Genomic DNA, 26,889 nt, shown 5'->3' on the forward strand with positions numbered 1-26,889 from the left:
AAGAAGAGAAGGTGAGTTCTCCTGGTCTCCTGATCAACATTCATCCCTCAAACATTGCCGCCAACAGCAGATTAAGTGGTCATTTATCCCATTTACTGTTTATGGGACTTTGCTGTGTGCAAATTGCCTCCATAACAGTGACCCCTCTCATTGCATAATTGACTGGCTGTGTAGGGCTTGGGGTCGTCCCGACGATGTGAAAGGCACTTTATAAATGCGAGTTCTTTCTCTCTCACAGGATCCTTCATGCTGTGTTGCAGTATAACTTAGACAGAAGCTGGCACGAACAGCGCGGAAAAATAGAGGGTACCTCGTGCTGTGTGACTGAAGATGATAAAGGAGATGTCACAAACAGTATGGATTTATACTGGGGAATGCAGTGTAGAGATGCAGAACGATGTGTGCTCTTTGATGTAACCGTGGAGAGCGTACCTCCTAGTACTTTAATAGATTTTTTTATTAATCATTGAACTACACATAACTGTGTTGTGCAATCCTTCAAACCGCTTTTTCCCGATGTGTTGCAATATTAAACCTACTTTCTGATCAAGTCGTGCCAGCTCTCAACCATATGAATGGCAAACTGGACCCAACTCCAGCAGCTAACCTCCACCAGAGCAAGTTCACCAGATCCATGTTGTAAATAAGGAGAAAAAAAAGAGAGAGAGCGAGGAGAGGTTGACAGTTTATCTAACGGACACTTGATGTGATCGCCGGCTACGACGCCTGACCAAACGGCAGGGAATTTTTCACAAGTACATATTTCGCTAATTATTTCCACAGAGCCCAACAGCTACCGAGCCATGCTGGGAAGGACGATTAACGGGAGCCAGCTGGGGAAGGACTACGTTCGGCTCAAGAGCTTGCTCCAGTCTGTCCGATTCTACACAAAAGCCAGCCTGTACGGGCCGAACATCGGCAGGCCACGGAGGAATGCTGCAGTGCTGCTGGACGGGTAAGTTATCAGCAGGGCAGTGTGAGAGCCAGCCACAGCTGTGGGCAATTTACTCCGCTGCGTAATGACTCCGAGGTTTCTCCAGAATGACTGGCTTATTCTGCACTTAAGTGGACGGCTAACTATAAACCAAAAGTTACATGATTTTAAGCTAATTTTCCAACAAGGACCAGACGGTCGATGCTCCAGCTCCTCAGCACAGACACAGTTTACCTCCAGCCGAAACCCCGCCCCCCTCGGCCCCCCAAAATCAACAGTACAATGAAACAGAAACCCCAAATTAGTCAAAATGATTCGCCCCCATCTTAAATGGGCACCGCCTTCATGAACTAGCACTTGACGTCTACACGAACAGAAGATGCGGCGACGTAAATCAAATGGAGCCTGGTCACTGTTGTACCGCCGGGTGATCCCATCCCCGACGAGAACGTCACATGGCTCTTCCCACTTCTCCCCCCCCCCGCCCCCACGCTGCAGCCACAAGTGCCACCCCTGTAACATCTTCCCTCTTCTCAGTATAAGCTGAGGCATGTCAACCTAGCTTGAATTCAATTGATGAGGTCGCTATAAAGTAGGTCGAAATTTTCAGGCTGTAACCATTATCACATTCGCCCCCATGGACCTACGGCTGCAGCCAGCTAGTTTAAAAAAAAAGAACAAACACCCATTGACTGAAATTCCTTTTCTCATGAAGTGCCGCCAGCAGAATTCGAATATTAAGGAAACAAAATTAACACCCGGTGACGTAAGAAAACTACTAGGCACTTGGTCTAAGCGTTAAACAAAACTTTAATCAACTGTTTTACAACGTGGATGTCTAGTTGTGTCCTTCACTAGTTCCTGTTAAGAATGTCCTGAGCAAGCTGGGCCCGTGCCCGAGTATTTATACTCTCCCTGGACAGCGCCACCCGCAGGCTGCTCAGCATTATTTCACAAGTCTTTCTTTCATGAATGACTGATTCATGTCACCCGGCATTTATGTTCAAGTTAAAGACAAGCTCTCCCCCTCATCCAGTTCTCCCCCCCCCCCCCCACTCCCGCTCCACCCCCCACAAAGATGCTGACTTATTCTGTCATGTGGTTGTATCGGCCACCCTAAGGTACCTCGCCCAAGTGGCCATTCTTCATCTGTGAGGCCAGGCTGGCTATTTGGCCATAGAGGTCATCACAGCTGAGTACAATTGTCAGGGGTTACTATCTTTATGGGGGTTTTTTAAACTGGTAGTCTCTGCATGGAGGGGCATTAAAGGTGTACTATCTTCATGGGAGGAAGCATTAAAGGGATACATCTTCATGAGGGATTTTAAAGGAGTATTATCTTCATGGGAGGGACATTAAAGAGGTACATCTTCATGCACAAAGTCTCTGACAATCCTTTCTTCAATTCTTTACAAACTTGTGGTGCAAAGGCATAAGCCACTTTGAAACAGGTCATGGCGTCGCCTGTGAGGGTAGATTTGCTGAGTTGTCACCTCTGGTCAGGCACCTCACTGGCTGCCAGCCCGCATCCAAGCCTGGCACGACTTTCTAATGCCCACTGGCAGCAGGCCAGGCCTCGGAGAATCTACCCTGGGATGGCATCACGGTGAAGACGGTGGACTCGTCTCTCTCACCCATCAACAGGGTTTGCCGAACACGTTCCCCCGCTGAGGAAAGTGGCCCTTTAACCGGGGCAGCGATTTAAACCTCAAGAAAAAAATGTTTCCAGTCGCTTTAAAGACTGCTGCTCAACAGGAAATGTTTGACAATTACCAGTAACTGGTAAATATCACCTTCGGAAGGCCGTGTGTGCTGAGGGATTTCTCAGTCACGACCGTGAAATTCCTGTTGGTAACCAGCCACCAAAGTTGGAATATTGATGATGGCCTCACAGATGCAGATCGGTTGGAATTTTTGTAGGCGGGATGTTTGGGAGAGGCGATAGCCTTCAGCACAAACCTTTCCCTACTACAATTGTTCTTTACAAAGCTTAGAAATCCTAGCCTGTACTTCCAATGTCACACTCGATTGTACAGATTCATTGTGCAACAGGGCGAACAAGTGGCGGGGCTATGTTCCAATTCTAGAATCCACCTGACTTACCAAGATGGTGGTCGGTAGTGTGCGACCCCTGGACACCAGGAGGCACTAGCTGCCACTCAGTTAAACGCCCCGCCCTCGTTCCGCGCCGAAACCCTCGCAGTCTCCACTTTGCACTGCTCAAACTGGTACTTGAGTGGAGGGCACAAGCCGCCAGTGCTGAATGCTGCCATGCGCTGATTCCCATCCCTTTTTGCCCCCATACCTGCAGAGGTTTCCGTCGCCTCACAGCTAAAACCTTTGTGCGGTTTCCTTTGCCCATTCACAAAGGCTCCAGCACTTCGAAGCATCGCAAGCCAAACGATATGGGGCAGATTTTCCTCTGGAGTCACGCTCGCTCTCCGCATAACACCTCGGGGTTGCCAACTCTGGTTGGGCATATCCCAGGAGGTATCATCACATGACCTCCTGCCTCCAACCACCGCAACCCCTCCCCACACACTCCCGCCATTGGTCACTCAACACGCCCATCCTCGCCTATTGGAAAGCGAACAGACTCTTCATTACCCGATTGGTCTTTTTCTCGCTATGCTTTTCCCCCCTGGGTTTTGCTCGCAGCTGGGTCCGGGAGATTAGTCCATAGTTCCTGGAGTCTCTCGGGCAATTCTGGAGAGTTGGCAACCCCCGATAACGCCAGTGGGTGCGGGCAGAAGATCAGGTGGGAAGCCGCGGTGTTCCCACCTCTACTTTTGGGATGTCCTGCCGGAATTGATATTGGGACGTTTGATACATTCCCCCACCCCCTCTCCCCACCCGGGAAATATGGGTGTCGATATTGAAATTACGTGCACATAACAGGAAAACGTCACGCAATGTATTTCCTATCATTTGCACCGTAGCAATGCTATACATCAGGAATGGTGGGGGTCATGTTGACTTTGGATGTGATGTTGTAAAATGGATGATAGCAGATTAGCCGCCCGTTACACATCTCTCCAAATGGTCAGTGGAAGTCACTGGAAATTAAAATCGGGAGAGATGTGTAGCGGGTGACTGAATCGAGGTCGCCCGCTTTACACTCTCGCCCAAGAGTCAAAATGACTCCCAGTCCGTGTTGCTGTGGCACGCAGAGGAGGATTTAAAATTGAGGGACGATTGATTGCACTTTCACTGGGAATTATTTTGAATTATTATGAAGAACTTACATTTTCATCAGCTGCCCTGGACTTCTTGGGCCAGGCTCCCAAAGTCTGCAGCCGTGATTTCCTGCGATTATACAGGGCCCTGGTGAGACCACACCTGGAGTACTGCGCACAGTTTTGGTCTCCTTACCTTGTCTTAGAGGGAGTGCAACAAAGGTTCACCAGACTGGTTCCTGGGATGGGGGGATTGTCCTATGAGGAGAGATTGAGTAGACTAGGCCTATATTCTCTAGAGTTTAGAACAATGAGAGGTGATTTGATTGAAACATACAAAATTCTTCCAGGGCTTGACAGGGTAGATGCAGGGAGGATGTTTCCCCTGGCTGGGAAGTCTAGAACCAGGGGTCACAGTCTCAGAATAAGGGGTCGGCCATTTAGGACTAAGATGAGGAGAAATTTCTTCACTCAGAGGGTGGTGATTCTTTGGAATTCTCTACCCCAGAGGGCTGTGGAGGCTCAGTCGTTGAGTATATTCAAGACAGAGATCGATAGATTTTTGGATACTAAGGGAACCAAGGGATATGGGGCTAGTGCGGGAAGGTGGAGTTGAGGCCTACTCCTGCCCCTATTTCTTATGTTCTTATGTTCCTTTCCTTCTCCCGAGGCAGGGCCCCCAAACGCAGCCAGGAATCCCATCCAAATTATGGAAATGTACCTCACCTCAGGAAATCAGGGTTACAAGCTTGGGGCAGGGACAAATCCCTCTCTTTTTCTTTCCATCAAACTCATTCTCTCTCCCTCCCTTTGTCTTTCTCTCCCTCTCTCTCTCACACTCTTCCTCTCTCCCACCCTTTCTTTCTCTCTCCCTCCCTTTCCCTCTCGCCCAACTTTCTCTTTCTCTCCCTCCCTTTCTCTATCTCTCTCCCTTCCTTTCTCTCTCTCCCTCCCTTTCTCCCTCCCTTTCTCTCTCTCCCTCCCTTTCTCTCTCTCTCTCCCTCCCTTTCTCTATCTCTCTCCCTTCCTTTCTCTCCCTCCCTTTCTCTCTCTCTCTCCCTCACTCACTGACGTGATGCCGTTGGAGGGGCCGGAAAAGAAAATCAGTCCTTGCATATCTGTCATTGTGTTTAGTCGGGTTAGGAGATGTCTTATTTATGCAGTGGGTGTGTTTTTACATAGAATTATATAAAATTTACAGCACAGAAACAGGCCATTCGGCCCAACTGGTCCGTGCCAGTGTTTATGCTCCACACGAGCCTCCTCCCACCCCACTTCATCTCACCCTATCAGCATAGCCTTCTATTCCTTTCTCCCTCAGGAAATTATCTAGCTTCCCCTTAAATGCATCTATGAATGAGCCTGTTCAGCACATGAATTGCCCCACCAGAAACAAGGGTGGAAGCAGAATCCATAATAGCTTTTAAAAGGGAAGTGGGTGAATAACTGGAAAAAGAAAAATGTAAAAGGGTGCGGGGAAGGAGCGGGGAGAATGGGACTAAATGGAGAATGACATGAATCAGTCATTCATGAAAGAAAGACTTCTGAAATAATACTGAGTACTGTTGGGGGGGATGGCTTATCAGAGGAAGGCAGCAGCAGCCAACTTACTGGCACCAGGGGTGGCTCTGCTGCACAGAATGGGAGGAAAAAGAGTGGTAGAGCTATAGTAATAGGGGATTCAATTGTAAGGGGAATAGATAGGCGTTTCTGCAGCCGCAAACGAGACTCCAGGATGGTGTGTTGCCTCCCTGGTGCAAGGGTCAAAGATGTCTCCGAGCGGCTGCAGAACATCTTGGAAGGGGAGGGTGAACAGCCAGTTGTCGTGGTGCATATAGGCACCAACGATATAGGTAAAAAGCGGGATGAGGTCCTAAAAGCGGAATATAAGGAGTTAGGAGATAAATTAAAAAACAGGACCTCAAACGTAGTAATCTCAGGATTGCTACCAGTGCCACGTGCAAGTCAGAGTAGAAATAGAAGGATACTTCAGATGAATACGTGGCTAGAGGAATGGTGCCAGGGGGAGGGATTCAAGTTCCTGGGACATTGGAACCGGTTCTGGGGGAGGTGGGACCAGTTCAAACCGGACGGTTTGCACCTGGGCAGGGCTGGAACCGATGTCCTAGGGGGAGTGTTTGCTAGTGCTGTGGGGGAGGGTTTAAACTAAAATGGCAGGGGGTTGGGAATCTGAGCAGGGAGATAGAGGAAAGGGAAACAAGGATAAAAGCAAAAGATAGGAAGGAGAAAAACAAAAGTGGCAGTCAGAGAAATCAACGGTTTAAATCAAACGTGGCCACAGTAAATAATAATTCTAATAGGTCTAAGAGCGTTAAAAAAACAAGCCTGAAGGCTTTGTGTCTTAATGCGAGGAGCATTTGTAATAAGGTGGATGAATTGGCTGCGCAAATAGAGGTAAACGAATATGATTTGGTTGGGATTACGGAAACGTGGCTCAAGGATGGCCAAGACTGGGAACTCAACATCCAGGGGTATTCGATATTCAGGAAAGATAGGCAAAAAGGAAAGGGAGGTAGGGTAGCATTACTGGTTAAAGAAGGGATTAACACAATTGTAATGAAGGATATTAGCTCTGATGATGTGGAATCTGTATGGGTAGAATTGAGGAATACTAAGGGGAAAAAAACGTTAGTGGGAGTGGTATATAGACCTCCAAACAGTAAGGCGGAGGTTGAGGATGGCATTAAAAGGGAAATTAAAGAAGCATGCAATAAGGGCACAGCAGTCATCATGGGTGACTTTAATCTACATACAGATTGGGCCAACCAAATTAGTAACAATACTGTGGAGGAGGAATTCCTGGAGTGTTTACGGGATGGTTTCCTGGATCAATATGTCGAGGAACCAACCAGAGATCAGGCCATCTTAGACTGGGTATTATGTAACGAGAAAGGATTAATTAGCAATCTTGTTGTACAAGTCCCCTTGGGTTGGAGCGATCATAATATGATCGAATTCTTCATTAAGATGGAGAATGAAGTAGTTGACTCAGAGACTAGGGTCCTCAATTTAAATAAAGGAAACTACGATGGTCTGAGGAGCGAGTTGGGTAGGATTGATTGGGGAATGTCACTCAAAGGGTTGACGGTGGATAGGCAATGGCAAACATTCAAAGACCGCATGGATGAACTGCAGAATTTGTTCATCCCAGTTTGGCATAAAAATAAAACAAAAAAGGTGACTCAACCGTGGCTAACAAGGGAAATTAGGGATAGCATAAGATCCAAAGAGAGGACATATAAATTGGCCAGAAAAAGCAATAATCCTGAGGATTGGGAGCAGTTTAGGATTCAACAAAGGAGGACAAAGGGATTAATTAAGAAAGGGAAAATAGAATATGAGAGTAAGCTTGCAGGGAACATAAAAACTGACTGTGAAGAGAAAAAGATTGGTGAAGCCAAGCGTAGGTCCCTTGCAGTCAGAATCAGGGGAATTTATAATGGGGAACAAAGAAATGACAGACCAACTAAATACATATTTTGGTTCTGTCTTCACAAAGGAGGACACAAATAACCTCCCAGAGATGCCGGGGAACATAGGGTCTGATGTAAGGGTGGAACTGAAAGAAATCAGTATTTGTAGGGAAATGGTGTTAGGAAAATTGATGGGACTGAAGGCCGATAAATCCCCAGGGCCTGATAATCTCCCAGGGTACTTAAGGAAGTGGCCCTAGAAATAGTAGATGCATTGCTGGTCATCTTCCAGAACTCGATAGACTCTGGAACAGTACCCATGGATTGGAGGGTAGCTAATGTTACCCCACTATTCAAAAAAGGTGGTAGAGAAAAAGCGGGGAATTATAGACCAGTAAGCCTGACATCGGTAGTGGGGAAAATGCTAGAGTCCATTATAAAAGATGCAATAGCAGAGCACTTGGAAAGCAGTGACAGGATCGGACAAAGTCAACATGGATTTACAAAAGGTAAATCATGCTTGACTAATCTACTGGAATTTTTTGAGGATGTAACTGGTAAAATAGCTAAGGGAGAACCAGTGGATGTGGTGTATTTGGACTTTCAGAAGGCTTTCGATAAGGTCCCACATAAGAGATTAGCGTGCAAAATTAAGGCACATGGGACTGGGGGCAAGGTATTGACTTGGATAGAGAACTGGTTGGCGGACAGAAAGCAAAGAGTTGGAATAAACGGGTCGTTTTCCGAGTGGCAGGCAGTGACTAGTGGGGTACCGCAAGGATCGGTCCTAGGACCCCAGCTGTTCACAATATATATTAATGATCTGGACGAGGGAATTGGATGTAATATCTCCAAATTTGCAGACGACACAAAGCTGGGTGGGAGGGTATGCTGTGAGGAGCATGTCGTGAAACTCCAGTACGATTTGGACAGGTTGGGTGATTGGGCAGAAACATGGCAAATGCACTATAATGTGGATAAATGTGAGGTTATCCACTTTGGTGGCAAAAACAGGAAGGCAGATTATTATTTGAATGTCAATAGATTGGGAGAAGGGGAAGTGCAAAGAGACCTGGGTGTTCTTGTGCACCAGTTGCTGAAGGTAAGCATGCAGGTGCAGCAGGCGGTTAAGAAGGCAAATGGTATGTTGGCCTTCGTAGCGAGAGGGTTTGAGTACAGGAACAAGGATGTCTTGCTACAGTTGTACAGGGCCTTGGTGAGACCGCACCTTGAGTATTGTGTGCAGTTTTGGTCGCCTTACCTGAGGAAGGACGTTATTGCCATGGAAGGAGTGCAGCGAAGATTCACCAGACTGATACCTGGGATGGCAGGAATGACGTATGAGGAGAGATTGTGTCGATTGAGCTTAAACTCACTGGAGTTTAGAAGATTGAGAGGGGATCTCATCAAAACCTATAAAATTCTGTCAGGCCTGGACAGACTAGATGCAGGAAGGATGTTTCTGATGGCCGGGGAGTCCAGAACCAGGGGTCATAGTTTAAGGATAAGGGGTAAGCCATTTTGGACTGAAATGAGGAGGAATTTCTTCACCCAGAGAGTGGTGAACCTGTGGAATTCTCTGCCACAGAGGGCGGTGGAGGCCAGTTCATTAAATATATTCAAGAAAGAGTTGGATATATTTCTTAAGGCTAAAGGGATCAAGGGACATGGGGAGAAGGCAGGGGCAGGGTACTGAATTTGGATGATCAGCCGTGATCTCATTGAATGACGGAGCAGGCTCGAGGGGCCGAATGGCCTACTCCTGCTCCTATCTTCTATGTTTCTATGAGCGGCCTACGGGTGGCGCTGTCCAGGGAGAGTATAAATACCCAGGCATGGGCCCAGCTTGCGCAGGACATTCTTAACAGGAACTAGTGAAGGACAGAACTAGATCTCCATGTTGTAAAACAGTTGATTAAAGCTTTGTTTAACGCTTAGACCAAGTGCCTAGTAGTTTTCTTACGTCAGAGAACACTTTCGGAGAGCCGGCCCAGGCACGAGACGACCAATAGGTTTCCTCTGTGCTTTAGAATTCTACGATTCTACCAACTTATTAACGGATGCCTCTGTGACTGTTAGTTGCGGACACCACCAGACGGCGCCCTCCCAATGGTACAGCCGAGAGCACTCTGATCTGACAGGACACTAATGCTGCTGCTGTGCAAATGTGAGGTCATCCACTTTGGACCTGAAAAGGATATGAACAGGGTACTTTCTAAATGGTGAAAAGCTAAAAACAGTGGCAGTCCAATGAGACTTGGGGGGGTCCAGGTACCCAGGTCATTAAATTGTCATGAACAGGACTAGAATACAAGGGGGTAGAAGTTGTGCTGCAGCTGTACAGAACCCTGGTTAGACCACACCTGGAGCACTGTGAGCAGTTCTGGGCACCGCACCGTAGGAAGGATATATTGGCCTTGGAGGGAGTGCAGCGTAGGTTTACCAGAATGATACCTGGACTTCAAGGGTTAAGTTACGAGGCGAGATTACACAAATTAAGGTTGTATTCCCTAGAATTTAGAAGGTTAAGGGGTGATCTGATCGAAGCTTTCAAGATATTAAGGGGAACTGATGGGCTAGATAGAGAGAATCTATTTCCGCTGGTTGGGGAGTCTCGGACTAGGGGTCATAGTCTAAAAATTAGAGCCAGACCTTTCAGGAGTGAAATTAGGAAACACTTGTACACACAAAGGGTGGTAGAAGTTTGGAACTCTCTACCGCAAACGGCAATTGATGCTGGGTCAATTGTTCATTTTAAATCGGGATATGGAGCAAAGGCGGGTATATGGAGTTGGGTCACAGATCAGCCATGATCTCATTGAATGCCAGAACAGGCTTGAGGGGCTCAATGGCCTCCTCCTGTTCCTATGTTCCTGCTCCACAGCTTACAGCCTTGGTGTCCATGGGGTATTGCAAACCCATTATAGGCCTGTATTGAGGCTCATAACAAAAATAAATCGCAGCTATTATTAGCTTTGAGCTAAATGCTCACAGAATGGTGCAAAGCTTTATTTTGTCTTGCTCCGCTATCACCCTCTTTTGTACACTAATTCTGGACAACTGGTAAACACACAGGGACAGATGCAGTTCAGCAAGAGCTCTCTCGGAATCCTGCATCTTTTTTAAAGCCACTACACAAACCAACAACCACTCGAGACACAAGCTCACATCAGCTGCAAGCCAATGCTCCATCGCAGCTCCACAGCCAGTGCACAGAGGTGACAAAGGGGTTAATCGCAACATAGAACACTGAGCTGTTGCTGGACTGACAACTCGACATAGCCACAGGCTTATATAAATTCATTATAAATCAATGGGGCTTTTGGGAAACCAAAGTCCTTGATCTTCGCTTTAATGAAAACCATTAACGCAACAAAATTTTAACATCAGCCCTCTCCTCGAGTCTTAATTTAAAACAAAACACTTTGCTGGGGTTTTTTTGGGGCTTACATTTTTTGTAAACCAAAAATTAAAATATAGCAAGGGTGCTTCCTCCCTGTGCCTCCCATTTAATTATTGGACTCGTCTAATGAAGGAAACCTTGAAGAATGCCATTGAATTTCTCCAGTATGAGAGATAGTCAGTGAGCAAACTATTAAATCAGCTCTGATTATACCCTGCAGTATTCTATTGATACTACAAGGTTTAAGAAAAAGGATAACCCAGGTTGACCGGTGGCGTATCTAGGCAAATACCCCATCTGGTGTGGTACTGAGCCATACAGTCAGGGAAAGATCCCAGATACGATCATCTAGTCTGTGCTGGGTTGGGTGTTCTCATCTGGGGCAAGACTGCCCTCAGCAGCCCTGGACTGGGGAGAGAGAAATAGTTATCAGCCCCTCGGTTGCGCTCCAGTGAAGAGGTTGGGTGAGGAGAGGATTGGACTCAACCGTGATGCTCACCACAGCTGACTGGCCTGCTGACACCCACTGGCAAGGTGGACACTTGAAGAATGGCCTCCTGGGTGATGTACTGGAGAGGTGTGGCACCCATGGAACTGTACCTGAGCATAAATCAATACCTTAGAGAGAGAACAGTGAAGTTAATTGGATGGGGGAGATAATGTTTTGTGGGAAGATTTGTCAGGATGTAGAAAGCTTTGCATTTATATAGCGCCTTTCACAACCTCAGGACTTTGAAGTGGAGTCATTGTTGTAATGTAGCAAACGCAACAGCCATTTTGCACACAGCGATGTTCCACAAACAGCAATGTGATAATGACCAGATAATCTGTTTTTGGGATGTTGACTGAGGGATAAATATTGGCCGGGACACCAGGGGGATAACTCCCCTACTCTTCTTCGAAATAGTGGCCATGGGATCTCTTACATCCACCCAAGAGGGCAGACGGGGCCTCGGTTTAACGTCTCATCTGAAAGACGGCACCTCTGACTGCAGCACTCCCTCAGCACCGCACTGGAGTGTCAGCCTAGAATTTTGTGCTCAAGTCTTTGGAGTTGGACTATGAACCCACAACCTTCTGACTCAAAGAGACGAGAGAGAGTGCTGCCCACTGAACCACGGCTGATGCAGGGTGAGACTTGCCATAGTCCTACGATGTAGTTTTCTCATCTCTTCAGAAGTGTCTAACCACCGTTTTGCAAATCCAATAAGTGGGAATCTTAGATTTGTTAGTTCCTGCCCCGGATACCATTTAGTTGTGTGGTTAGTTGAGGAGCTGTTAGATTCTTATTGTGCTTGAGAAGCACTGTGGATATACAAGAAAGTAGTTTTGCATCACAGAACACAGTGCAGACACTGTAAACATGGGCACTGAAAGCAAGGCAGCAGATTTACTAATCCTTCACTGGGCTCTGCGATTTCAAACTCAGTTTAAGCAGAAAGCTTCTAAAAAAAACTTTTGAAGCTCTATTCAGTCAAGCAGCTATGGACCTTCCAAGAGTTTGGGCGATAAGGGTAATTTTTCAGTCCTGCTTGAAGAATGGGTTGGAGAATCGAGGTCACAGTGTTGTAGCCCTGTCTCCGGCCCACACACAATGGGCCTGGCCCTTCATCTAGATTTCTATGTATAAAAAAAAACAGGTATTACACTGAGTCAGAAACTCGCTCATTGACCCCACAATAACTACAGTGTAATATTGACAACAAAAGTGATTGTAAAACAGCAACTGTAAATGAATCAGAAAGCCAAGATCTATAGAGTTTGGGATGAAACTTGTATTACATGAGCCAATGTTCAGGAGGGCCTTTATCTACAATACTGCCCCTGCCTCCCTCCCACGACCACCACCAGTCTACATTCATGGAGAAAGGAAAAGAACATATATTCACGCACCAGAGATCCGACAGAACAGGCTCCACCCATCTCAACAGAGGCAAGAACATTGGTGCAAATGTTGGATAAACTATTTATGCTTTGGAGGATTGCAGTATTGGAGAATATGGAAGGTTCAGAGTCATCATGTACCAGACTCCTGCTTGATTACATTACCATTACCTGGTCACCAGAAAACAATTCTCCGAGACACATGCTTCGGCAACATAGGGATGTGTTGCAAACTGCTCCGACTGACGCCATGTGAGACACAAGGCCAACTTGCTTGCGGTTTTCATTAGAAGGGGAAGCAATTCAGGTTGTCTGAAAACAACAAAGCTTGGGAGATAACAGAAAACGCTGGAAAAACTCAGCAGGCCAGGGCAGCATCCATGGAGAGAGAAACAGAGTCAACATTTCAGGTCGATGACCTTTCGTCAGAACTGAAAGAGACAAACGGAAATCCCGTCGAAGAGAAGAGCAGAACTTCTTCAAGGTGGGCATTCCTGGAAGAGAGGTGGCAGTGAACCAAACACTAATACGATCTCGTCAGAGCAGTAGGAGATCATAGGCAGAGCAGTGGAGAGACCACTGGCAGGAGAAGCTCTGGCTACAATAAGATAGGGGAGAGTGGAAGAAACCTAGCACAATCCAGCTGAGCTGGACAACAGAGGAAAGGCATTGGCGGAGGGTGGTGTGGGCGTCTGTGTCAAAGGCTGCAGATAGATCGAGGAGGACGAGAAATAAGGCACAACGGTCACAGAAACAGAAGATGTCAGTTGTGACTTTGGTTAGGGTTTACTGTGAGTATTGCTACAGGAGGTGTGCTTTTTAAAAATTCATTTTGTGGGCTGTGGGCATCACTGGCAAGGCCAGCATTTATTGTCCATCCCTAATTGCCCTTGAGAAGGTGGTGGTGAGCCGCCTTCTTGAACTGCTGCAGTCCGTGTGGTGAAGGTACTCCCACAGTGCTGTTAGGGAGGGAGTTCCAGGATTTTGACCCAGCGACGATGAAGGAACGGCAATATACTTCTAAGTCAGGATGGTGTATGACTTGGAGGGGAACTTGGAGGTGGTGGTGATCTCGTGCGCCTGCGCCTGCACCTTCTAGGTGGAAGAGGTCGCGGGTTTGGGAGGTGCTGCCGAAGAAGTCTTGGCGAGTTGCTGCAGTGCATCTTGTAGATGGTACACACTGCAGCCACGGTACGCCGGTGGTGGAGGGAGTGAATGTTTAAGGTGGTGGATGGGGTGCCAGTCAAGCAGGCTGCTTTGTCCTGGAGCTTCTTGTGTGTTGTTGGAGCTGTACTCATCCAGGCAAGTGGAGAGTATTCCATCACACTCCTTACTTGTGCCTTGTAGATGGTGGAAAGGCTTTGGGGAGTCAGGAGGTGAGACACTCGCCGCAGAATACCCAGCCTCTGACCTGCCCTTGTTGTCACAGTATTTATGTGGCTGGTTCAGTTAAGTTTCTGGTCAATGGTGACCCCCAGGATGTTGATAGTGGGGGATTCGGCGATGGTAATACCATTGAATGTCAAGGGGAGGTGGTTAGACTCTCACTTGTTGGAGATAGTCATTGCCTGGCACTTCTGTGGTGCGAATGTTACCTGCCACTTATCAGCCCAAGCCTGAACATCGTCCAGGTCTTGTTGCATGCGGGCATGGACTGCTTCATTATCTGAGGAGTTGTGAATGGCACTGAACACTGTGCAGTCATCAGCGAACATCCCCATTTCTGACCTTATGATGGAGGGAAGGTCATTGATGAAGCAACTGAAGATGGTACTAGTGTATTAAGTGAAAGAAGAGTTAACTTGTTGGGTGAAAATAAATAGTTTAATGGTCTTGCACTTCATACAGTAACTCAGAATACAATGGGGAGTTGCTCCCAACAGTCCCCTTCCCCATGCTTGTCTCTCCCATCCATCCTGCTGTTCCTTGGGTAATTATTTCTGCTGTTTGAAGCAAATGCACTGTGCAAATGGCTTCCAAAACACCTCCATAAAACCCGGATTGAATTGGGCTTTTAGTGCTGGAGACAGGAAAGGTCTCCAATACTGGCAGACTAGCTAACTTCAGTGCAATCTGCTCCTAATAACTGGCTAAATTGGAAAATTTCAACTCGCAAGTGATAATTGTTTGCCAGTGTGTTAAACCCTGACTGGGAAACGCAGACTGACTCACTGATATTACTATAGTTGAAATTACACCACAGATGCTGCTCTTGAACTGATATCTGAGGAGTTTGATACTTAGCCATTAGATCAGAGTTATACCGCTGGCTGCGCCTCACACTGAGCACAGTGACAAACGGAGTTCTGCCCACGTGTGCTTAGAAATGTGTACTTTTGAACGCTTTTAAAATATGGGTTTGCCTGAACTGTAGTTTAACTACAGCCGTTCTGAAGTCCAAGTAAGTAGCACCCTTGCCTCCGAGTCAAAAGGTTGTAGGGTCAAGTTCCACTCCAGAGACTTGAGCACAAAATGCAGGCTGACACTCCAGTGCAGTACTGAGGAATGCTGCACTCTCGGAGGTGCCGTCTTTTGGATGAGACATTAAACCGAGACCCTGTCTGCCCTCTCAGATGGACGTAAAAGATCCCGTGGCACTATTTCGAAGAAGAGCAGGGGAGTTTTCCCGGATGTCCTGGCCAATAGTTATCCCTTAACCAACATCACTAAAACAGATTATCTGGTCATTATCACATAGCTGTTTGTGGGAGCTTGCTGTGCGCAAATTGGCTGCTGTGTTTCCTACATTACAACAGTGACTACACTTCAAAAAGTACTTAATTGGCTGTAAAGCGCTTTGGAACTTCCAGTGGTCATGAAAGGTGCTATATAAATGTAAGTCTTTCTTTTCTTTAATTATACATTAAACTGAGGATGAGTAAACCTTCAGATCTCTTATGTTGATTTTCCAAAATATTACACTAGGGTAACCAATGTGATACAGATGTATTCTGGCAAACACACAGCTTATTCGCCAAGAAACACTTGGCTTTAATCATGATTACACTTTGATATTAAATACAGAAATATCTGAGTGAGCATTTAGTTTCCATTTTAAATCCTGTCGCTTCTCCCCGCCACCCAATTTTCTCCCGTTTTGTCCTGCAGGTAGTGACTCGTGCTGGGGCTCAGTTCCAGGGACAGTAGGTGGCCTTTAGTATCCTGCGCAAGTATCAGTTCTTCGCACAAGTGTGACCAAGTGTGTGGGGGGGAGGGGGGGTGCGGGGGTTGGTGGCTGGCAGGGACCTTCACAGCCAAGCCCAGTTCAGTCACCAACAACATCCACGCGCACTCACTTTCCGGCAGGGTCACTGTGAATAGCAGTCAGGAGTGGGAACCGCGACTACTTTCCCTTCCCTAGCCTGGGAAAACAGAGGACAATTGTGGTGTCGGGATTGAGTTTTTTTACAAATGGGAAAAGGGCCATCTACTGATCATTTTAGACCCAACCAAAAATACCAGTGATGGTGGGGAGTAAATGAGCTACAGGGAGATTCCTATGCCTGAAGTCCAAGGAATGCACCTGTTTCATAATTAGGTAACCCAATTAGGTGCTTCAATTGCAGTGTCACTCGTGGCTCAGTGGGTAACACCCTTGCCTTTTAGTCAGAAGGTTGTGGGTTCAAGTCCCACTCCAGAGACTTGAGCACAAAAGTCTAGGCTGAGACTCCAGTGAAGTGCTGCACTGTCAGAGGTGCTGCGTTTCAGATGAGACGTCAAACTAAGGCTCGCTTCTGCCCTCTTGGGTGGATGTAAAAGATCCTCTGACAATAGCTGGAAGAAAAGCAGCAGAGTTCTCCCAGAGTCTGGGCCAATATTTATCCCTCAAACAACATCACGAAAAACAGATGATCTGTACATTACTGTTTGTGGAACCTTACACTTTACTATGTGCAAATTTGTGACATTGGCCCAGTAATTCCTGTCACAACACGTGAGTAAGGACGGGGTACTCACGCGTGTGCCAGGAGGAATTGTCGGTTTTCAGCATGCACAGCGCATGCGCTGAAAACCGGCATTTCCTGTCCTCTGACCCAAGGGGTTAAGAGGCAGAACGCATGCGCGGTATCGGGCAGCGCGTGCGACTTGGATTTCCTGTATTTTTACAGATTTGCGCATGTGTAAAGGCCTCCGGTTTTTACGCGTGGAAAAACCAGACGTAAGTACTTAGTTTTACAGGTAAGTGGTCTTTTAGTACAATTTAGAATTTTTTTTCCCACAGGTTTATTATTTTTAAAGAAGCTACAGTAAGGTAAGTTTAGTTTTAGACCCTATATTTTAAAAATTTATTTTTTTCAAAAATTTGATTAATTGTTTAAAATAGTTTTTTAAAGTTATTCATAGTTAATTTAATTATTGGGATGCTTTTTAAAATTTTATTTAAAGTTTAAGTAGTGTTTTGGGGTGCTGTACTTTTCATGAGTTTGACAGTCTTTACTATCAAACTTATGAATGAAGTTTCCCCTCCCCTGATTGGCTGAACAGTGCTCACCTGATCCCAGCCGGCACATCGCACTAACTACGCCGCTGGGTCAGGTTAGCACAGCGCGCCGGGATCAGAACCTGGCCACTGACAGGAAATCCACTGCGGACCAGATTTCAGATGTCGGCGCGCAGGGTGAGCGCACATTGGGGGCTTGCACGCGCGGCAAGCCCCCGACAGGAATTACTGGGCCATTACAACAGTGGCTACACATAAAAAGTACTTCATTGGCTGCAAAGCACTTTGGATGTCCTGAGGTTGTGAAAGGTGCTATATAAATGCAAGTTTTTCTTTCTTTCAAAAAAATGGTGGATGAGGCCATAACCTTTAAGTATTTACCCCAGCAATAACCTGCTCCTTTGACAAAGCAATTCCTTAGAAGTAGCTCCGCAGCAATATAGTCTCCTCTATAAGAATAATACAGGAAGTTAAATCTGATAAAAACACTGTGATGAAATATTCCATTCATCACTGCCTGTGACTGTGGTTGGTTTCAGGTTCCCCCTTACCATTGTATTGCCTGTGACTGTGGTTGGTTTCAGGTTTCTCCTCACCATTGTATTGTGTATTGGAATGTATGGAATGTGTTGTGTGTAGGGCTCCGCCCATACCTGGCCTCTATGTAAGCCAGCTCAGTCTGGCCTCACAGCCAGTACTGCAGACCTCCAGGGAAGATACCTCTCTCCACTGCGTGTTATCTTCTAAGTTAATAAAAGCCTTGTTTTGTTTCGCTAACATCGAGTCTCGGGATTATTGAGGCACATCAATTTTACTAACTTATTTTTCAACACAATGGATCAACTCCTGAAACCCGAACGTTTGGATTTGGATCAGCATGCTCCGGACGCATCAGCACGCTTCGGACACTGGTTTATGTGTATGGAATTCTTCCTGGACAATTCCGCAGCCATCAAAGACGCTACGGACGCTGCGAGTATGAAACTCGGAATTCTGCGGAATTGGGTAAGCCACCGGGTTTACCCCCTCATCCAAGACGCCGACACGTACCTGGCCGCCTGCGACATCTTAAAGGCGCATTACCAGCAGCCTACGAATGAGGTGTATGCTAGGCATCTGCTCGCCACTCGCGCACAGCGACCTGGGGAATCGGTGGAGGAGTTCCTAGGCACCCTGAAAATGCTTGGCAAAGACTGCAAGTGCCGAGATGTAAAAGCCGCAGTGTACACCGACGAGCTTGTTCGCGATGCCTTTATCACAGGCCTCAGCTCCACTTACATCCAGCAAAGACTGCTGGAAAAAACGGGATTGGACCTGAAACAGGCTGCGGACACCGCGCGATCCCTGGATGTGGCCCAGAGAAACTCGGACGCCTACTCTTCAGCCCGCGCCGTCCACGCCGCCACGTGTGCACCAAGGGCGCCGCCATCTTGGAAGGCATCTTCCCCGCCCGGCAGCCCGACACCGTCGGGGCCCCACTCTCCCCCCAGAAGCCCTACGACAGCCGCGACGCGTCGGGGACCCAACTGCTACTTCTGCGGGCAGCCAAAGCACACCAGAAACCTGTGCCCGGCGAAAGGCACCACCTGCTTTAAGTGCGGTAAGAAGGGGCACTTTGGGAAGGTGTGCAGAGGGAACCCCGCTGGAAAACCAAAACCCGCCACCGCCGCGTGTGCGCCGTGGGAGCGGCCATCTTGGACGCCATCTTGCCCGACCTCGTGGGGTCCGCCATCTTGTGAGCAGACAGCGCGGACGCCATCTTGTCTCGATCAGGGCCCTACAGTGGCATCGGTCACAGTGGACCAGACCAGGCCCCACCCGCTATCCAAATCAATGGTGGACATCGAGGTAAACGGGTGCGGGGTTAAATGTTTAATTGACAGTGGAAGCACGGAGAGTTTTATCCACCCGGAACTGGCACGACAACTCTCCCTAAAGGTGGTCCCTACTCTGGGTACCATCTCTATGGCTGATAAAACCCAGACATCGACCATTCTGGGTTACTGCACGGTACAATTGTCCGTTAACGGGACTGTATACGATAATTTTAAAGTATTAATCATGAAGAATCTATGCGCGAGCGTGATCTTGGGCCTGGATTTCCAGTGCAACCACCAAAGCATCACGCTCAAGTACGGTGGGTCCCAGCCGCCCCTCACAGTGTGCGGCCTGGCTACCCTGAAGGTAAAGCCGCCTTCACTATTCGCGAACCTTACCCCTAACTGCCGGCCAATAGCGACCAAAAGCAGGAGGTACAGCTGGGAGGACAGGCGGTTTATCGCAACCGAGGTAGACAGGCTCCTGAAAGAGCGCATTATTGAATGCAGCAATAGCCCGTGGCGTGCCCAAGTGGTGGTGGTAAGGGGTAGCGAGAAGAAACGGATGGTGATCGACTATAGCCAAACGATCAACAGGTACACCCAACTAGACGCCTACCCGCTACCCCGCATATCAGAAATGGTGAACCAAATCGCCCAATACCGGGTGTTCTCCACCATCGACCTCAAGTCAGCGTACCACCAGCTCCCTATCAGACCAGAGGACCGCCCGTACACCGCCTTCGAGGCGAACGGACGCCTCTACCAATTCCTCAGAGTCCCCTTTGGGGTGACGAATGGGGTCTCGGTCTTCCAGAGGGAGATGGATCGCATGGTCGATGACCACCACTTGCAGGCAACCTTCCCCTACCTCGACAACGTCACCATCTGCGGTCACAACCAGCAGGATCACGACTCGAACCTCGAGAGGTTCCTGAAAACCGCACAAAAACTCAACCTCACCGACAACGAGGACAAGTGCGTTTTCAACACCACGCGCCTCTGCATACTAGGCAGCCTGGTGGAGAATGGGGAAATCGGACCAGACCCCGACCGATTGCGCCCCCTACGGGAGCTGCCCCTGCCCAACACTCCCAAAGCCCTGAAAAGGTGCCTGGGGTTATTTTCTTATTATTCCCAATGGGTCCCCAACTACTCCGACAAAGCCCGCCCCCTCTTGAAAGCATCCTCTTTTCCGCTCTCTGCTGAGGCCCACGCCGCCTTCAAAAGCATTAAGTAGGATATTGAGCGGGCCACGCTACAGGCAGTGGACGAGAACACTCCATTTCAAGTGGAAAGTGATGCGTCTGACTTTGCCTTGGCGGCCACCCTCAACCAGGCGGGGCGGCCCGTAGCTTTCTTCTCGAGGACCCTCCAAGGGCCCGAGATCAGACACTCCTCCGTGGAAAAGGAGGCCCAAGCCATCGTGGAGGCAGTGCGCCACTGGCGCCACTACCTAGCCGGCAAACGCTTCACCCTACTTACCGACCAGCGGTCGGTAGCATTTATGTTCAATAATAAACAGAGGGGGAAGATCAAAAATGATAAGATTCTTAGGTGGCGGATCGAGCTCTCCACCTTCGAGTATGACATCATTTACCGGCCAGGGGCCCTTAACGAATCCCCAGATGCCCTCTCACGAGGGATGTGTGCCAGCGCCACCGGGGATCGGCTACAGATCCTCCACAACGACCTCTGCCACCCAGGGGTCACGCGGCTGTTCCACTTCATAAAGTCCCGCAACTTACCCTACTCGATTGAGGAAGTTCGGTCTCTGACCAGGAACTGCCGCACTTGCGCCGAGTGCAAGCCTCGGTTCTACCACCCTGATAGAGCCCACTTAATCAAAGCTACACGGCCCTTTGAGCGGCTCAGCTTAGATTTCAAGGGCCCCCTCCCGTCCGTCGACAGCAATGTTTACTTCCTGAACATTGTGGATGAATACTCCCGGTTCCCATTCGCCTTCCCCTGCCCAGACATGACCAGCGCCACGGTCATTAAATGCCTCAACAGCCTGTTCTGCCTGTTCGGTATGCCGAGCTACATCCACACGGATAGGGGGGCGTCCTTCATGAGTGAAGAGCTACGCCAGTACATGCTGTCCAGGGGTATCGCCACGAGCCGTACCACCAGCTACAACCCCCGGGGTAACGGTCAAGTGGAGCGAGAGAACGGGACAGTATGGAAAGCAGTCGCTCTAGCTCTAAGGACCAAGGGCCTCCCTATCTCCCGCTGGCAGGAAGTCCTCTCAGATGTGCTCCATTCGATACGGTCGCTATTGTGTACTGCCACTAATGCCACGCCTCATGAACGAATGTTTAGCTTCCCCCGGAAATCCACCTCAGGCGTATCCATGCCGTCATGGCTCTCCACCCCGGGTCCGGTATTCGTGCGAAGGCATGTGAGGGGCCATAAGACGGACCCTCTCGTGGAGCCAGTGCACCTACTCCACGCCAACCCCCAATACGCGTATGTCCGGCACGCCGACGGAAGGGAGGACACCGTGTCAATAAAAGACGTCGCCCCAGCCGGTAACGACAACAACCACGGCAATAGCAGCAACAACGACCACAGCAACTCTTACCCACCCACTACACTTTCATCACCCCCGGAAGAACATCGACCAACGGCACCCCCACCAACTACCCCTTCAACAACCCTGGCGGCACCCCCGGCAGAGACCCAGGAGGCCACCGGGGACACCCAGCCGACACCCGCGACACCACAACAGCCACGTCGGTCGCAGAGGACTACCAAACCCCCGAACAGACTAAATCTATAGAAGGGGTGAATGTGATGAAATATTCCATTCATCACTGCCTGTGACTGTGGTTGGTTTCAGGTTCCCCCTTACCATTGTATTGCCTGTGACTGTGGTTGGTTTCAGGTTTCTCCTCACCATTGTATTGTGTATTGGAATGTATGGAATGTGTTGTGTGTAGGGCTCCGCCCATACCTGGCCTCTATGTAAGCCAGCTCAGTCTGGCCTCACAGCCAGTACTGCAGACCTCCAGGGAAGATACCTCTCTCCACTGCGTGTTATCTTCTAAGTTAATAAAAGCCTTGTTTTGTTTCGCTATCATCGAGTCTCGGGATTATTGAGGCACATCAAACACATCGGGCAAGATTTTCATTGGGCCATGGAGGCGGGATTGGAGGCGTGTGGGGGGTTAAAATCTCGAAATCGGGGGGGCATGAAACCATCCCGCCCCCAACCCGCCTCCATGCCAGTTTCAAAGGAGGCGGATACCTGACCTGTGCTGGAAGCCGCCTCCCCGAGGCGGGAAGGGGATTTGTGCCAATTAACTGCCTGTTAACAGGTTTGGTGTGTGTAAAGTGTTTAAAGAAGTTTTACTTACCTTTACTTACCTTTACAGCCTTCCTTCAGGTCTCAGGAGTCCCTCATCTCACCGGCACAGAAAGCAGAATGGCCGCAAACTGTCAAAAGCTGCAGCATTCAGCTTTCTGTTCTGGAGAGATCTCTAAATCAGCCTGAGAGGAAGGAATTAACGTAGAGTACAGATTGTCAGTGTTTGACAGCTTCAAAGAGCTGTCAAACGCTGATATTTCATCTGTCAAAAACTCTTGACAGATGAAATGTCAATCTATGACATCACCTGTTGCTGGGTGGCCCTTAATTGGCCTGCTGAGCCCTCTGGGCGGCTCAACAAGGTCAATCAAGTGAAAATCGAGTGGGTTGGCCACAACTCGATGGAGGCGGGACTACAACCCCAAAAGTTTTAGTCACGCCTCCGGTATCAAAATCTAGCCCATCCAGTCTAGATCCCCTCACCACTTAGACCCACATACAAGACCTGCTCAAATACTCGGCTCTCTCCTGCCTTGGCATCAATCCCGCATTTCTTTATTGCCCACTAAATCAGGAATATGTGCATTCCATGGAATCCTCCAACCAGTACATTCACCGTGCTGGGTGTAATCTATTCCATATCACAAGATATTTATGGATGAAGACGGGCATTCATCCAGCCAGGAAAACCCTACTCCCCCCATTATTGCATCTAGTTGTTTCTTAAATAAGTGTTTTTCTGCCTCCACTACTCTATCTGGAGGTTTAATCCACACATTGATCACTCATTGCGTGAAGAATGATATCAGTCCCAAAGTTACCTTTTCCTTCCCCCATGTCCTACTCCCACTGCTTAATTCCTGGCAATATTGCAGATTTATTTTCCCCCACACCATTTACTATTTTACATCTTAATAAAAGGATAGTGGTGTCTGTCTGTCTGTCTGTCCGGGCATCACTCAAAAGTTATAGAGCGTACCTACACATATGTTATATCAAAAGAAAGGTTATGATTAGGAGGGTGTCCTAGGCGTATTCACTTTTTGGTCAGACAAAAATTGTTCGGACAGTAGACAAAAAACGTTCAAAATTCCGCTCATTAGCGGTTGGCCAATCATACGGGGAAAATCCGCTCATTAGCATTGAGTGACGTGAAGGTTGACCAATCCTACGGGGGGAGCGCGCTGCGTCATGGGGGGCGTTTCATGGCGTGTGTGGGCGGGGCCTAATCCTTCAAACTGAAAAGCAAGCGGCGGCCATTGTTGTTTGTGATGGAGCAACTCTGCCTCTGTCCGACCATGGGCCCCAGTCCCACCCTCACCCTCCTCCTTCTCTCCGCTTTCTCCCCTCTCTCCTGTCACCCCGGCCTCTCCACTCGCGGGTTGTTTGCATCCACGGTGGATGAGCTGCCTGCAGGCCTCAGGCCTCGAAGCTTCGGCCTCTCCTCGCCAGCCATGCCCGAGCTAGGCACCGCCCGTCCCGCTGGGCCCGATTCCAAACCAGCGGCCCGCCGTCGCCGCCATCTTGGTAAAGGCTGGCCTCCTCCTTCTCTTCGCTTTCTCCCCTCTCTCCTGTCACCTGGGCCTCTCCGCTCTGCAGGATGTCACTGCCGAGCTTTTCGGGTCGAAGGGAGCGGCAGCTCAGCTCGGGTAACTCGGGCCGGGCCTCAGACGCTACGCCGCCCATGGTGTCTCCGGGGCGGCGGGCTGCAGCGCGAACTCAGCTCGGGTGACTCCGGCCGGGCCTCAGGCGCTACGCCGCCCACGGTGTCTCCGGGGCAGCGGCCCGCAGCGGGAGCTCATCAGCGGGAGCTCAGCTCAGGTGAGTCGGGCTGGGCCTGAGGCGCTAGGGAGGGAGAGGGGAGGGAGGGAGAGAGGAAAGGAGGGAGAGACGGGGAGGGAGGGAGGGAGGGAGAGGAGAGAGGGGGAGGGAGGGAGAGAGGGAGGGAGAGGAGAGGGAGAGGGAGGGAGAGGGGAGAGGGAGAGAGAGGGAGGGGGAGAGGGAGAGAGAGGGAGGGAGAGAGAGCGGGGAGGGAGGGGGAGAGAGAGAGGGGCAGGGAGAGAGAGTGGCAGGGAGAGAGAGAGGGTGAGGGAGGGAAAGAGTGAAGGCGTGGGAGAGGGAGGGAGTGCTCGCCTTCTTCCTCCAGGCTAATCCCGAACTAAATCCACCAGTCACTCTCTCTCTCTCCCCCCCCAGTCTCTCTCTCTCTCTCTCCCCCCCAGTCTCTCTCTCCCCCCCAGTCTCTCTCTCCCCCGTCTCTCTCTTCTCCCCCCAGTCTCTCTCTCTCTTCCCCCCAGTCTCTCTTTCTCTCTCCCCCCGTCTCTCTCTTCTCCCTCCAGTCTCTCTCTCTCTCTCTCCCCCCCAGTCTCTCTCTCTCTCTTCCTCCCAGTCTCTCTCTCTCTCCCCCCATCTCTCTCTTCTCCCCCCAGTCTCTCTCTCTCTCTCCCCCCAGTCTCTTTCTCTCTCTGTCTTCCCCCCAGTCTCGCTCTCGCTCCCCCGCCTCTCTCTTCCCCCCAGTCTCTCTCTCTCCCCCAGTCTCTCTCTCTCTCCCCCCCAGTCTCTCTCTCTCTCTCTCCACCCCCAGTCTCTCTCTCTCCCCCCCAGTCTCTCTCTCTCTCCCCCCCAGTCTCTCTCTCTCTCTCTCCCCCCCAGTCTCTCTCTCTCTCTCCCCCCCAGTCTCTCTCTTCTCCCCCAGCCTCTCTCCTTCCCACTCTCTCTCTCTCTCTCTCTCCTTACCCCCTCTCTCTCCTTCCCCCTCTCTCTCTCTCTCCTTCCCCCTTTCTCTCTCCTCCCCCCTCTCTCTTTCCCTCTCTCTCTCTCCTTCCCACACAGACAATCCCAACAGTTTCATAAACAGTTTTATAAACATTGCACAGGTTTCCTCATTTCCCTCGGCACCGCCGGGCACTCCAGCTAGTACCTGTATAAAATAATCTCTCAGGCTCCTCCTTTCCAGGCAGAGAAGCCCGAGCCTCTCCAGTCTTTTCTCCTAACTCAGACCTCTAACACTCGTGATCAGCCTCTTGTCTCTTCTCTACACTGCCTATGGTGATAATTCTAAGTGTAAAAAGCGATTACTCCTTAACGTGCATTAAACTGTGGCTGGAGTTGAGGCCAAGTGTTGGGGCAGAGCAGAGGGAGCATCTCATTTTATCTAACTGTGCTGTATTTGACATAGGCGTGCTTAATGCCGACGTCTGGCTGAATTGGAGAGTGCTCCTTTTCCCCCCCGCACTCCACCATGTACCTTGATGAACACAAGAAAAGTCATTAAAAAAAAATACATTTAGCTTAAGGGTGCCTTGCCATATAATCACATCTGTTAGCTTTCGCTACCCAGTTCAACATAAAGGCTGGCCCTGAAATTAATTCTAACTCGCAATAGTTTGACTTGTAAAAGGGCTAGTTAATGGCAAACCTCCCTCTTTAAGATGATTACTTTTCCTGTGTTAAAGCACCTGGGTAGTCACAGCTAACTGGAATCTAACTATATAAAAACTATTCCCAACCCCATCCCAGGTGTTCATTGCCCCATGACTGTGTTCATTTATGACTAACACTGGCTGGTCATGGAGTTAATCCCCTCACACATGTTTCGCGATGTTGCCGTAACTGTATCTGGTTGCTGCCTTTCTGGGCCTTTATATTAGGAACATGCAGCAAATGAGCACTTATCCTGTTATCAACTATTTCAGGCACCCTTGGAGTGCAGGAGACAGCACCGAGAAATTGGCCCACGTTCTGTGCCTGAAAAATAGGCGTCGAGGGGTTCCAATATCTCCCCCATAGTCTTCTGTTTTCCAGAGAAAAGAACCCCAGCCTGCTACATTACAACAGTGACGACACTTCAAAAGTACTTCATTGGCTGTAACACACTTTGAGACGCCCTGAGGTCGTGAAAGGCGCTATAGAAATGCAAGTCTTTCTTTCTTTCGCAATCTTTCCTGATAGTTGCAGCCTCTCTGTCCTTGTAACATCCTTGTAAATCATCCCCAGTGCTTAATTGGGCCAGAACTTCGGGTCCCCACGGGTGAGCACGCGCTAGGTACTCACGCGTAGGCCCAACGAAAGTGCCGGTTTCGTGCATGCACTGCGCATGCGCGGGAAACCGGAACTTCCGTTCCCTTAAAGGAAGGGGTTCACAGGTCGAACACGTGCACCGGAGAGGCAGCGCGTACGCCTGGAACTTACTTTTTTTTGCAGGTTTCTCCGGGAGGGTAAGTCTCCAGGAGCTACGCTTGTAAAAAGCAGTCGCAAGGCCTGCTTTTAACAAGGTAAGTGGTGAATTAATTTAAATTAAAACATTTTTTCCACAGGTTTATTATTTTTAAATACTTTAAAGAAAGGTAAGTTTATTTTTAGCCCCGTTAGAAACTGTAATTAATTTTTTCAAAAATTTAAATTATTGTTTAAAATAGTTATTTTATGTAATTTATAGTTATTTTAAAAATGTGATTTTTAAAATAAATTTATTTGAAGTTTTAGTTGTT

General features: G+C 48.9%; 1 protein-coding gene across 1 annotated transcript in view; it reads left to right on the top strand.

Moving 5' to 3' along the window:
• Positions 1-26,889, top strand: part of hpse2 (heparanase 2) — a 385,546-nt gene that overhangs the window by 201,105 nt on the left and 157,552 nt on the right. Inside the window, exon 5 of the mRNA XM_085994280.1 lies at positions 784-955. Coding sequence (XP_085850406.1) covers positions 784-955 — 172 coding nt within the window. The remainder of the gene's footprint in view (positions 1-783; positions 956-26,889) is intronic.

This window comes from Somniosus microcephalus, chromosome 8 (assembly GCF_052327205.1).
Source record: "Somniosus microcephalus isolate GS21.2 chromosome 8, FLI_Smic_1.0, whole genome shotgun sequence".
In the NCBI taxonomy this organism is placed as follows: Eukaryota; Metazoa; Chordata; class Chondrichthyes; order Squaliformes; family Somniosidae; genus Somniosus; species Somniosus microcephalus.